The 12,977-nt window shown below is 39.5% G+C and overlaps 1 protein-coding gene and 1 pseudogene across 1 annotated transcript in view; both read left to right on the forward strand.

The window, feature by feature from the left end:
* The window catches only part of HSF5 (heat shock transcription factor 5), a 61,638-nt gene that overhangs the window by 3,718 nt on the left and 44,943 nt on the right, over positions 1-12,977 (forward strand). Inside the window, exon 2 of the mRNA XM_023203974.1 lies at positions 4,871-5,245. Within this exon, the coding sequence (XP_023059742.1) occupies positions 4,871-5,245 (375 nt within the window). The remainder of the gene's footprint in view (positions 1-4,870; positions 5,246-12,977) is intronic.
* LOC111537326 lies at positions 7,638-9,026 on the forward strand (annotated as a pseudogene).

The following is a 12,977-nucleotide window of genomic DNA, read 5'->3' on the forward strand; positions in this document are numbered from 1 at the left end:
ATCTCTGACATGGATTTTTTTTTTTCAGGTTGCATGTCTGGTGGGCATAAGGAGAAAAGACTAGAAAATGTGTTTTTTGGGAGAAATGGGATAACCACTTCAAACAAAGAAACATACATACATACACACACACATAAAAACCAACACTTGCTCTTTTCTCTGATCTTTTTCCCTCAACTATCTTAAACCCAGTTATATTTTAAGGATAGAGTCCATTTTAATTGAAGAAATTCAGGGCCATCTGGAATCTGATTTTATTCACTTATAGTTCAGTTGGTCAGCATTTAAAGATTACTGTTTGTTGAAAAACATACATTCATGGTGTTTCAGTATAGATTATATGTCAATCCATGTATAACTAAGTTATTGTTTTGATGCCTTTCCTGTTTGGTGTTTTTTGTTTCTTTGTTTGTTTTTTTGTTTGTTTTCCTTACCATTCTACCTGTTGGTGTGTGCAGAAGGTATGTCAGGTGTGGACTGTCTATACCATAGGTTTGGTTCACCAGGGAATTGTGTTACTGGTTCGGGTGGAATGTGATTCTGCTATAAGTTCAAGCATACTAGAACTTGAATAATTGAACAGAGTTATTCAAGAATACAACTTTGTTTTGTTCTCATTCCATGTTCTAAGTCCTTGGCTCTTCTATTTTTCCTCATCTCATTTTTCTTCTTCTCAAATCTTGCCTTGGTTGTGTGCCTGACTACACTGCTACTGCTTAGTCTCCATTTTTTCTGTGTTCTATTTCTGTGTATGGGTTGAACACTTCTCTCTCTATAATAGAATCCTCTGTTTTAGGACCTAGTTCTTTTATTTAGAGCCACTGAACCAACTGTACTGTTCACCTTCCAAGAGTCTACTTGATAAGAAACGTGATATTGCATGTTTTTCCTTTGTGCACTTTTGTTATTTTGTTTTTAGGAACAGTTTATTTTACGATATTTGTTAAAATATTCTAAACTAAGTAACAGGTCTGAGAAATGGATAGCTGTTTTTGCCTGGGGATACCATGCTCTCAAGAGGCAAGTTTTTGGATTCTTTCCTGGGAATTGATTAACTCAGATGCACTTCCATAAAATAAATAGAATTTTTAAGAACACAATTTCATCCTGCCCTCTATTTCCAGAATTCTGGATTAAGACTTTGCCAAATATATCTTAAAGCTATTTTGAGGACATATAGGTGATGTAATGTTGATCTGAATTGACCACTATGAGGTAACCCTTAACAGAAGAATAAATAAGGGCTGAACATGTCTTGGTTCTTTATTTTAAAAAACAGACTTAAAAGAATGCCCTTCTAATCTTGACTGTGTTCTAATTTTAACAGCATCTAAAATAGTTAATTGGCCAGCACTCCAAGTTTATCATAATAGAAGTAGACAGATATAAAACAATTTGAGGTCGAGAATTCTTTAATTAGCTGCTGAAGTTATTGACAGCCTGAAAATTCACCAACAGTTTATCCTCAAAGAGGGCAGAGCTGTTGTACTCTGTAGGCAGTATGTAGTGTTGGCACGTGAGCATCCCAGGAGAAATCAAGCAATGGGTAGTTTTGGACATGGAGAAACACCTCTTGTGAAGAGCCAAAGAAAAAAAAAAAAGGAGGCATTGTCAGTGGTGGGTTCAAAGTGTGTGTACCTGCGGAATTGGTAGTCAAGCAGCATAAAAACTGTTTTATGCTTCTTTTTTTTTTTTTAAGACAGAGTCTCCCTCTCTCACCAAGGCTGGAGTTCAGTGGCATGAACATGGCTCACTGCAGCCTTGACCTCCCAGGATCAAGTCATCCTCCCACCTCAGTCTCCTAGCTGGGACTGTTGGGGCATGCCACCACACCTGGCTGATTTTTAAATTTTTTGTAAAGACAGGATCTCACCTTTTTTTTCTTTTTTCTTTCTTACTTTTATTTCCTTTCTTTCTTTTTTTTTTTTTTTGAATCGGAGTCTTGCTGTGTTGCCCAGGCTGGAGTGCAGTGGCGCAATCTTGGCGCACTGCAGCCTCCGCCTCCCGGGTTCAAGCTATTCTCCTTCGTTAGCCTCCCGAGTAGCTGGGACTACAAGGTGTGCGCCACCATGCCCAGCTAATTTTTGTATTTTTAGTAGAGATGGGGTTTCTCCATGTTAGTCAGGCTGGTCTCAAACTCCTAACCTCAAGTGATCTGCCTTCCTCAGCCTCCCAAAATGCTGGTATTACAAGCGTGAGCCTCCATACCTGGCCGGGATCTCACCATTTTGCCTGTGCTGGTCTGAAATTCCTGAGCTCAAGCAATCCTCCCACCTTGGCCTCCCAAAGTGCTGGGGTTAGAAGGATGAGACAGGGTTAGAAAAAATAGACAGGGTCTATTTTTTGTACTTTAAAGGAAGAAAGGAAAAATAGTTTTTAAGAGATCTGTCATTTGAATACATTTAATCTTCTGAAGTAGGATTTTTTTTCCCCACATTAGATAAAGCCTCTTGATTTCCAGGGCTCCAGAATTTGTGTTGTTCATATGTACGTATTTTTTTTTTCTTTTTGGCATTAATGCTTTATTTACTTGTTTAAGTATTTATTTTTAAGAGACAGGATCTCACTCTGTCACCCAGGCTGGAGTGCGGTGTCATGAGCATAGTTCACTGTAACCTTGAACTCCTGGACTCAATAATGCTTTATTCTCTCTTTTTAAAACAGGGTCTCACTATGTCACCCAGGCTAGAGTACAGTGGCTCAATCTCAGCTCACTGCAACCTCCACCTCCTTGGTTCAAGCGATTCTCCTGCCTCAGCTTCCCAAGTAGCTGGGATTACAGGCATACACCACCATGCCTAGCTAATTTTTGTATATTTTGTAGAGATAGAGTTTCACCATGTTGCTCAGGCTGGTCTCGAACTCCTGGACTCAAGTGATCTGCCCGCCTCGGCCTCCCAGAGTGCTGGGATTACAGGCATGAGCCACCATGGCTGGCCTGCTTTATTCTTTAAAGGAAATTAAACCACAGAAATAGAATGACAGATTTGTAATTTGTTGAATGGGTTTACAATCTAATTATTTGGAAAAGCAGATATTTGAGTGTCAACTTTCAACATGTAGTTTAATACTTGAGTAGCACATAATAGGTTTTCCCTCTGTTTTACAGATTAGCTTAATAAATTGAAAGGAACTTGTGAATCAGTCACATGATTTAATGCAAAACTTTCCTTAGGAATAAATTAGGCTAGCTTTGTTTATGTTCAAGAATCATAATGTATAGTTCTGCACCATTTATATTCTCTTGTCCTTCATTACATACTGTTGCCCTTTCTCTCTCTTCCTTATCTCCATTTTTTATTCCTTTTTACATTGCTAATGAAGAGAAGACAAGTATCAGAATCTCTGGGCCTGGATTTGTGGATTTTTAACATACTCTTCAGGTGATTCAGATGTAAACCAATGTTTGAGAGCCACTGACATCTGGGAAAGGATACTACTGGAAAGACTCTGAAGAAAGAAAAATCATGGAAAATGATTGATTGATTTAAGGAATGAAAGAGGAAACTAAGTCAAACTTTTCAAGCCTGACTTTTCTACAAAGATTATCATTTTTAAAAATTTGAAAGGGAGGGCAAGACATGGTGGCTCATGCCTGTAATCCCAGCACTTTGGGAGGCAAAGGCAGGAGGATTGCTTGAGCCCAGGGGTTCAAGACCAGCCTGGGCAACATAGGGAGGCTCCTGCCTACAAAACAAATTTAGCCGGGTGTGGTGGTGCATGTGTGAACTCCAGCTATTCAGGAGGTTGAGGTGAGAGGATTGCTTGAGCCCAGGAGTTTGAGGCTGCAATGAGCCATGTTCACACCACTGCACTCTAGCCTGAGCAACAAAGCAAGAGTCTAAGGAAGAAAAAGAATAAAACACTGATGCCAAAAATAAACACATACACACAACACAAATTCTGGAGCCCTGAAATCAAGAGGTCTTTAGTAGGGGGGAAAAAATCCTACTTCAGGAGATTGAATGTATTCAAATGATAGGCCTCTTAAAAATGATTTTTCTTTTTTTCCTTTGAAGTACAAAAAACAGGCCAGGTACAGTGGCTCATTTCTGTAATCCTAGCACATTGGGAGGCCAAGGCAGGAGGATCGCTTGAACCCAGGAGTTCCAGACCACCCTGGGAACGTGGCAAGACCTTGTCTCTACAAAAAGTAAAATAAACAGTGCTTGGTGGTGTGCACCTATAGTTCCAGCTACTCAGGAGGCTGAAATGGGAGGATTGCTTGAGCCTGGAAGTTTGAGGCTAGAGTGAGCCGAGATCACATCACTGCACTACAGCCTGGGCGACAGAGTGAGATCCGGTTGGTTGGTAGGTAGGTAGGTAGGTAGGTAGGTAGGTAGGTAGGTAGGTAGGTAAGTAGATAGATAGATAGCAAAGAAGGTTACATTTATAAAAATCTTGTTATATGTTCCATACCCATTTCTTTTATTTTTTGGTGGAGAGCTTATTTTTATGCCTATTATTAATGTTACAAAATTGTTTGAAAGACTGAATGGAAAACTTTTAGGAAGTAGCTTACACGTTAGAAAAATCTGAGTCAGGCAAATAAAGCGAAAGGTAAGATGGCCAAATCATGTATAAAAAGCTTTTAATGTTGAATATTTGATTTAACATTTGATTTAATGTTAGAATTTAGGCAGTTTATCTTTTATGACTATTACACTGAGAAAACAAAGGTTTATTCGATTCTTCTTTCGGCATTATATGTCTCATATTCTTGATTCTGAATTTGTTTTTACCAAAACTAAACTTCTGTTGTGTTAAAAATGGCTGATAGGTGAAGAGTAGTATATTTTATGACCTTTGGTTTACTATGTCTGGTGGTGTAATGCAAAATTAGTAAATATGCTCTTCCTCTTTTATGCAGGACCACTGGCTGTAGGACAATTTCACCGGTCATTTCGGCGAGATAGTTTGTCTCCTTACTCCTACGTATCAACTCCGTCCCATGACCACAGTACTTTCCCTCTGAAAGGTTTAGATCGGACCCCAGTTCCTCACAGGATATGGCAGAACTCCCTTGGAATGCACCCTGGACAAGTGGAGACATCTCCCACATTTTCAGATAAAGGGGTTCCATTTCCTGTACTCCAGAGGTTTCCAGCTGAGGTTACCTATACGCTGCAACCCAGCACCACATCTGTCCATGTTCAACAAGGTCCTCAAACAATGGTCAGCTCCTCCCAAAAATACAGTAACTACACACCCTCAGCACAGTACTCGCAAGCCTACTATCCAACAGGTATGATAAATTCAGGTTCATGGCCTTCTATTTAAGGTTGTTTATAATGGGCATATATATATATTTTAAATGCATTTTATTGTCTCTGCTTTAACACAAAGAGTAGGAATATGCATCTAAGAAATGGCAAAGATTTCTTAGCAGGAGGTATTTTTAAACAATATATAAAATTTCATTGTGTTTTTAAGAGTTGTGAAAATTTTGTTGGGTGTATAAAGGTGTGTATTGTTAGTGAAACTTGTATACTCAAAATGTGTCCTAGTTATGAAATTAGGACTTAGTACCCCAAGGGCGGATGTGGTGGCCCATGCCTGTAATCCCAGTACTTTGGGAATGTGAGGTGGGTGGATCATTTCAGGTCGAGTTCGAGACCAGACTAGCCAACATGGTGAAACCCCAACTCTACTAAAAATACAAAAATTAGCCAGGCACGGTGGCAGTCGCCTGTAATCCCAGCTACTCAGAAGGCTGAGGCAAGAAAATTGCTTGAACCTGGGAGGCGGAAGTTGCAGTGAGCGGAGATCACTCCACAGCATTCCACCCTGGATGACAGAGAGACTGTCTTAAAAACAAAAAAACAAAAAACAAAAAACCTTAGTACCCCAGAACTTTATTTTAACTCTGTCCCTGGTGCCGCAGTTTTTTTTTTTTAATATGTCTATTATATATTTAATATGGTTTAATCTTAAAGTGAGATTACCTCATAATGAAATCATTTATTATCTCAGTAATGATATTTAATAAAAAAAATACTCTCTGAACATTAAATTCTTTAGTAAAAACCTGGTGAACAGTGGGATCTCCGCAGTGTTATTCCTAGGCAGCTAAGAACTGGGGAGTAGCAGAGAGAAGGAGAAACCTGACAATGACAACTGACCTGGAACTCAACCAAGGGCATTGAGAACATGCTGGTAGATCCCAAGCCACTAATTGGGAATGCTTATGATAGTTATCATCTGTTTTGCTTCTTGGGGGGAAAAAAAAGTTGTGTTTTTCTTCCTTTCTTTTCTTTTTTTTTTTTTTTTGAGATGGAGTTTCACTCTTGTTGCCCAGACTGGAGTGCAATGGCACAATCATGGCTCACTGCAACCTCCACCTCCTGAGTTCAAGCAATTCTCCTGCCTCAGCTTCCTGAGTAGCTGGGATTACAGGCGTGCGCCACCACCACGCCCAGCTAATTTTTTGTATTTTTAGTAGAAATGAGATCTCGCCATGTTGGAAGGGCTGGTCTCGAACTCCTGACCTCAGGTGATCCACCTGCCTTGGCCTCCCAAAGTGCTGGGATTACGGGAGTGAGCCACACTGCTTGGCCATTTTTTTTCTTTTTTAATAGAAAACGTTTTGCAATATAATCTTACCGTTTCACTCAAATGTATTTTCTTCTTCTTCTTTTTATTTTTTTGAGACAGAGTCTCACTCTGTTGTCAGGCTGGAATACAATAGTGCAATCTCGGCTCACTGCAACTTCCACCTCCTGGGTTCAAGTGATTCTTCTGCCTCAGCCTCCCAAGTAGCTGGGAATACAGGCACCTGCCACCATGCCTGGCTAATTTTTTTTTTTTTTAGTAGAGACAGGGTTTCACCATGTTGGCCAGGCTGGTCTTGAACTCCCACCTCGTGATCCACCCACCTCGGCCTCCCAAAGTGCTGGGATTACAGGTGTGAGCCACTGCACCAGGCCTTAAATGTATTTTCAATTTTGCAAAAACACGATAGCAGTGGCATGTATTTCATCATGTGGTATGCTTTTTACACAATGATGAAATGAGGCAATAGAAATAAGACAAGGGTCAAAGCTTTAAGAAAAGACCAGAAAGAGAAGAAAGGGGGCATTCCAGAAAAGACCAGAAAGAGAAGAAAGGGGGCATTCCTTACTCTGTGAATTAATAATCTAAGATCTTTAATTTTTTCAGTTATGTAAATCTGGAAGCAATTTCTGGAAGTCTTTTGTTGGACCATTTCTCCCAGGCGGCACTAAAGGGAAAGCTAAAATATTTTTCATTTTAAATATTTTTTCAAAAACATATTTACTTAAAGTAGAAGAAATGTAAATTAGAAAAGGGAATGGAGTGGCCGGGCCCGGTGGCTTACGCCTGTCATCCCAGCACTTTGGGAGGCTGAGGTGGGCGGATCACGAAGTCAGAAGATCGAGACCATCCTGGCTAACACGGTGAAACCCCGTCTCTACTAAAAATACAAAAAAATGAGCCGGGCGTGGTGGCAGCGCCCGTAGTCCCAGCTACTGGGAGGCTGAGGCAGAAGAATGGCGTGAACCCGGGAGGCGGAGCTTGCAGTGAGCCGAGATCGCGCCACTGCACTCCAGCCTGGGCAACACAGCAAGACTCCATCTCAAAAAAAAAAAAAAAAGAAAAGAAAAGAAAAAGAAAAGGGAATGGCGTAATTTGTTGCCATTTAAAAATTAAAAATCTAGGCCTGGCGTGGTGGCTCACACCTGTAATCCTAGCGCTTTGGGAGGCTGAGGCGGATGGTTCACGAGGTCAGGATTTCGAGACCAGGCTGGCCAACATAGTGAAACCCCGTCTCTACCAAAAAAATTACAAAAATTAGCCAGGCATGGTGGCGGCTGCCTGTAATCCCAGCTACTCGGGAGGATGAGGCAGGCGAATCACTCGAACCCGGGAGGCGGAGGTTGTGGTGAGCCAAGATGGCGCCATTGCACTCCAGCCTGGGCGACAGAGCGGGACTCCGTTTCAAAAAAAAAAAAAATTATAAATCTGGGCGAGGGAGGCTAGCCGCTGCCGCCGCATCCCCTCCGCTAGCAGGAGCCCGGACCGGGTCCCGCACGCAGCCCTAGCCGGTACCTTGTAGTCAGGCCGCGAGGGCAGCGCTGGGAGGAGGCGGCTGGACCCAGCGAGCGACCGCGCGTGTGTCTTGAGGGGGAAGCCGCCTGCCAGTCCCCTTCGCCTTCCCTTCCCCCGCCCCCACCTTCCAACCGCGCCACATCGGCATCCGCTGCCAAAGTCAGTAGAAAGGAGCTCAACTACGCCACTACAGGGCCAACGAGACCTCAGGAAAACAGCAAGAAGCAATTGAACACATTGATGAAATCCAAAATGAAACAAACAGACTTAATGAACAAGCCAGTGAGGAGATTTTGAAAGCAGAACAGACATGTAACAAACTCCGCTAACCATTCTTTTCAGAAGAGATCAGAATTGATCACCAAAATCCCACATTTTTGGATAACAACATTTATCAACCATCCACAGGTGTCTGCACTGCTTGGGGAGGAGGAAGAAGCGGCACTGCATTATTTGAGCAGAATTGAAGTGACAGAATTTGAATATATTTAATCAGGTTACAGAATAGATTTTTATTTTGATCAAAATCCTTACTTTGAAAATAAAGTTCTGTCCAAAGAATTTCATCTGAATGAGAGTGGTGATCCATCTTTAAAGTCCACTGCAATCAAATAGAAATCTGGAAAGGATTTGACAAAGCGTTCAAGTCAAATGCAGAATAAAGCCGGCAGGAAGAAGCAGCATGAGGAACCAGGGAGCTTCTTTACCTGGTTTACTGACCATTCTGATGCAGGTGCTGATGAGTTAGGAGAGGTCATCAAAGATGATATTTGGCCAAACCCATTACAGTACTACTTGGTTCCCGATGTGGATGAGGAAGAAGGAGAAGAAGATGATAATGATGAAGAGGAGGACGGATTAGAAGATATTGATTAGAAGGGGATGAGGAGGAAAATGAAGAAGATGAAGATGATGATGAAGGGGAGGAAGGAGAAAAGGATGAAGGAGAAGATGACTAATAGAACACTGATGGATTCCGACCTTCCTTTTTAAAAATTTTCTCCAGTCCCTGGGAGCAAGTTGCAGGGGTTTTTTGTTTTGTTTTTTGTTTGTTGTTTCTTTGTTTTCCCCTTGAGCTCAGTCGCCCTGTTCTTGAGATCTCTTTTCTCTGTATCATGATTCTCACCTTATTTGGGGGAAATACCTTGAGCAGAATACAGTGGGAAAAGAGTCTCTACCTCTTTCTGTTCGAAATTCATTTTTATCCCTTCCTGTCTGAACAAAAACTGTATGGAATCAACACCGCTGAGCTCTGTTGAAAAAAGAAAAACCTGCTCCCTTGTCTCTGATGGAAGCTGGAAGGTGTGAGGCCCCTTGTGTGGCAGTGCCCAGAATCCTAGCTTTTTTACTCCTTTCTCTGTATATTCAGCTCAGAGAGTACACTGTGTCTCTGTGTGAATATGGACATTTAGCATTTACCAACATGTATCTGTCTACTGTCTCTTGTTTAAAACAACAAAAAAACAGAAAACAAAACCTTAAAAAAATGGGTTTATAGAAGGTCAGCACAGGGTGGGTTTGAGATGTTTGGGTGGGTTAAGTGGGCATTTTGACAACACGGCTTCTCCTTTTGCATGTTTAATTGTGATATTTGACAGACATCCTTTGCAGTTTAAGATGACACTTTTTAAAATAAATTCTCTCCTAATGATGACTTGAGCCCTGCCACTCAATGGGAGAATCAGCAAAGCCTGTAGGATCTTATTTGAAATTGACATTCTCTATTGTAATTTTTTTCTGTTTATTTTTAAATTTTCTTTTTGTTTCACTGGAAAGGAAAGATGAGGCTCAGTTTTTAAAGGTTAAAAGTGGACAAGTTGCTTTGTTACAATAAAACTAAATGTGTACACACAAAGTTATAAGTATGGTGACTGTTTGTAATAGTACTCACTATTTTCTAGCTGTATTACTACCCAACTGTATACTTGTATCATTGGCTTATTGCACCTAAATATAGCAGTGAAAGGGATTATTTTCCCAAAATGCTTTAATGATATTAAAATCATCTAGATTGGGTTTTATAGATTTTCAGAGCTGTTACTCTTTTGGTGAATGGAGTTGAAAAAAAAAAAGGAGGGAATTACATGAAGTAAGGATGATTTTGCACTTTTGATCATTTTGCCTATTAGAAATTTAAATAAAATTTTTTTTACCATGTTACATAGAAAATGGTTAAGGCCTAATTTTTCCCCCCATATTTGCCCAGCTACTTCTTTGAAGAACCAAAATATCTGTACAATCTTTGAAAACAAGATAGCCAGGTATGTTGGCTGACACCTGTAATCCCAGCAACTTGGGAGGCTGAGGTGGAGGATTGCTTGAGCCTAGGAGTTTGATGCTGCAGTGAGCCATGATTGTGCCACTGCATTCCAGCCTGGAAAATGTATTCCAAGTTTCAAGCAATCCTCATGGAAACTACTAGCTCTAAATTTTATGAGAAGTACTCATATATTATTCACTAAAACCACTACAAATATTATAGTTAATATTCATTATAGAACTGCTATTTGTTAAATTATTATAATTTTGGACATGCTGTTTTTAAAATATTTTATTTTAGCTTGATGTAAATTATAAATTGGGAGTTGTCTCCAAGTGTTTAAGGTAAGAATTAGGAAGGAGGCATTAAAAAAAGAACAAGTAAGTGTCACTGATATTTTTATAGTATACAGTATATAGATAACTTTGTGTTAGCTGAATTTTTGTTTTGTCTTCTTTAATAGGGATAATTGAAATGACTGTAAAGTTTCTGAGATTATGAGAATAAGAAATTTCATGATGACTTCTAGTACATAATGTAGGCAAAACTGCTTTGAACATTGTGAAGTACTTTATAAATGAAAAGTTTTATTATTAAATACGAAAAACTTGCAATGGAAAAGAAAGTGCCATAAAAATACCCTACAAGTGCTTAATTCCTCCAAATTATGGGTGAAGGAAATAAAAAGTAGTGAACAATTTAACCAATATTTAGTGAGTACTTATTTATGAAGACTATTACAAATGACTTTACCAAAATTAAATAGCGTATCATTCTCATAAGGCAGGTGGATTAGTTAAGGCCAGGAGTTCCAGAACAGCCTGGCCAACATGGTGAAACCCAGTCTCTACTAAAAATAGAAAAATTAGCTGGGTGTGGTGGCAACACCTATAGTCCCAGCTACTTGGGGGTTGAGGTGGGAAGATTGCTTGAGTTCAGGAGGTTGAGGCTGCAGTGAGCTATGATTGTGCCTTTGCACTCCAGCCTAGCCAACAGAGCAAGACCTTGTCTCAAAAAAAAAAAAAAATATATATATATATATATATATATATATATATATATATAAATAAACTTGGATCTGGTCTTCAGATAGTTTAACCAGTAAATGTTGAATTTTATAACATTTCATAAATTATTAATTTCTCTAGTAAAGTCAAACACTGCAACTAAAAAGTTGCCATCAGACTAACTCATAAAATGACTCATTGGAATCATTTTTTTTCTTTCTCACATTAGAAGCAGACTGGAGTCATTTTTTATATTTGTTATTCCTCCCTTTAAGTGTCAGTTTTCCATTCTTACCACTTCTTCAAAGGCAACATTTTGTAGATCTAACATTAGTTGACTCTTTTTATTCTTGCCTTATCTAGAATTCAGTTTTTCCTCTGATGTTATTTTTGGTCTACAACTGTGATTTAATTTTCCTCTTTTATGAAAATCTCCATTTTAAACCTTTTAATTTTACTTGTTCTCCACTATATATTTGAACATACATCATCTTTATATATAGAATCCTATATTGAGAATTGTTTTTCTTTATTTTACTTGTTCTCCACTATATATTTGAACATACATCATCTTTATATATAGAATCCTATATTGAGAATTGTTTTTCTTTAACGCTGAATAGACTCAAAATCAACTTTGCCTTTTTTTCAAAGTTTTAAACTCAAGGCAATGATTAGTAAATTTGTAGCTGCCCTTCATCTCTTTTTTTATATAACACGTATTTATGTAGTAATCACTATGACCAGGCACTGTTCTTAGTACTCTTTAAATATTCACTCATTTAATCCTTAAAATACTCTTATAAAGTAGTGTAATTATCCTCATTTTATAGATGAGGAAACTGAGGCACAGCTAGGAAGCTGTAGGCTTGAAAACAAATCCAGACAATCTGACTCAAGAGTCTGTTCTTTTGGCCACTGTGCTCGCCTGCCTGCCTGCCTGCCTGCCTGTCTGCCTGCCTCTCATGAAGAGGGTCTTTTGTTTTTTAGCTTTGTTTTTCTTCTGAGACAATTTTTGTCTGGTATATCTCTTCCTCAGAGTTAGTTCTTCCCAGATAGGGTGGACAACAGCAATTGGTAGGGGAATCTACCTTTGTATGCTGCTGGTGGCATTGTGATTGCTCTGCGTTATTGTCTCACCCTGTCCAAACAGAGAGAATGTACTTCAATTGCTAGAGTGGGAGGTTCAGTCTGGGGGCTCTGGGGAGTGGGGCTGCCTCTAACTCATTTCTGTATCCCCCTACACCTAGCATAGTGCTTGCTGTAATGGGCCCTAAGTACATAATTTATTGAGTGGAATGAACTAGTTCTAGTCCCAGCTTTGCGGTTAATCATTGGATATGAACTTCGGTAGATTATATCATGTTATGTGGCCTCAATTTCCCTTTCTATAAAGTGGCCATAATAGTTTGAGTGAGGAATTAAATAAATTAATATATGTGAATTGACTTTGTAAAATTTAAACACTATTTACATGTAAAGGATCAAGTGTTTTAAAAGCTGTGCTTTATTTTTATTATTTTTTAAGAGACAAGGTCTCACTTTCTCACTAGACTGGAGTGCAGTGATCATAGCTCACTGCAGCCTGAACTCCTGGGCTCAAGCTATCCTCCCACTTCAGCTTCCCAAGTAGCTAGGACTAT

This window comes from Piliocolobus tephrosceles, chromosome 16 (assembly GCF_002776525.5).
Source record: "Piliocolobus tephrosceles isolate RC106 chromosome 16, ASM277652v3, whole genome shotgun sequence".
Lineage (NCBI taxonomy): Eukaryota > Metazoa > Chordata > Mammalia > Primates > Cercopithecidae > Piliocolobus > Piliocolobus tephrosceles.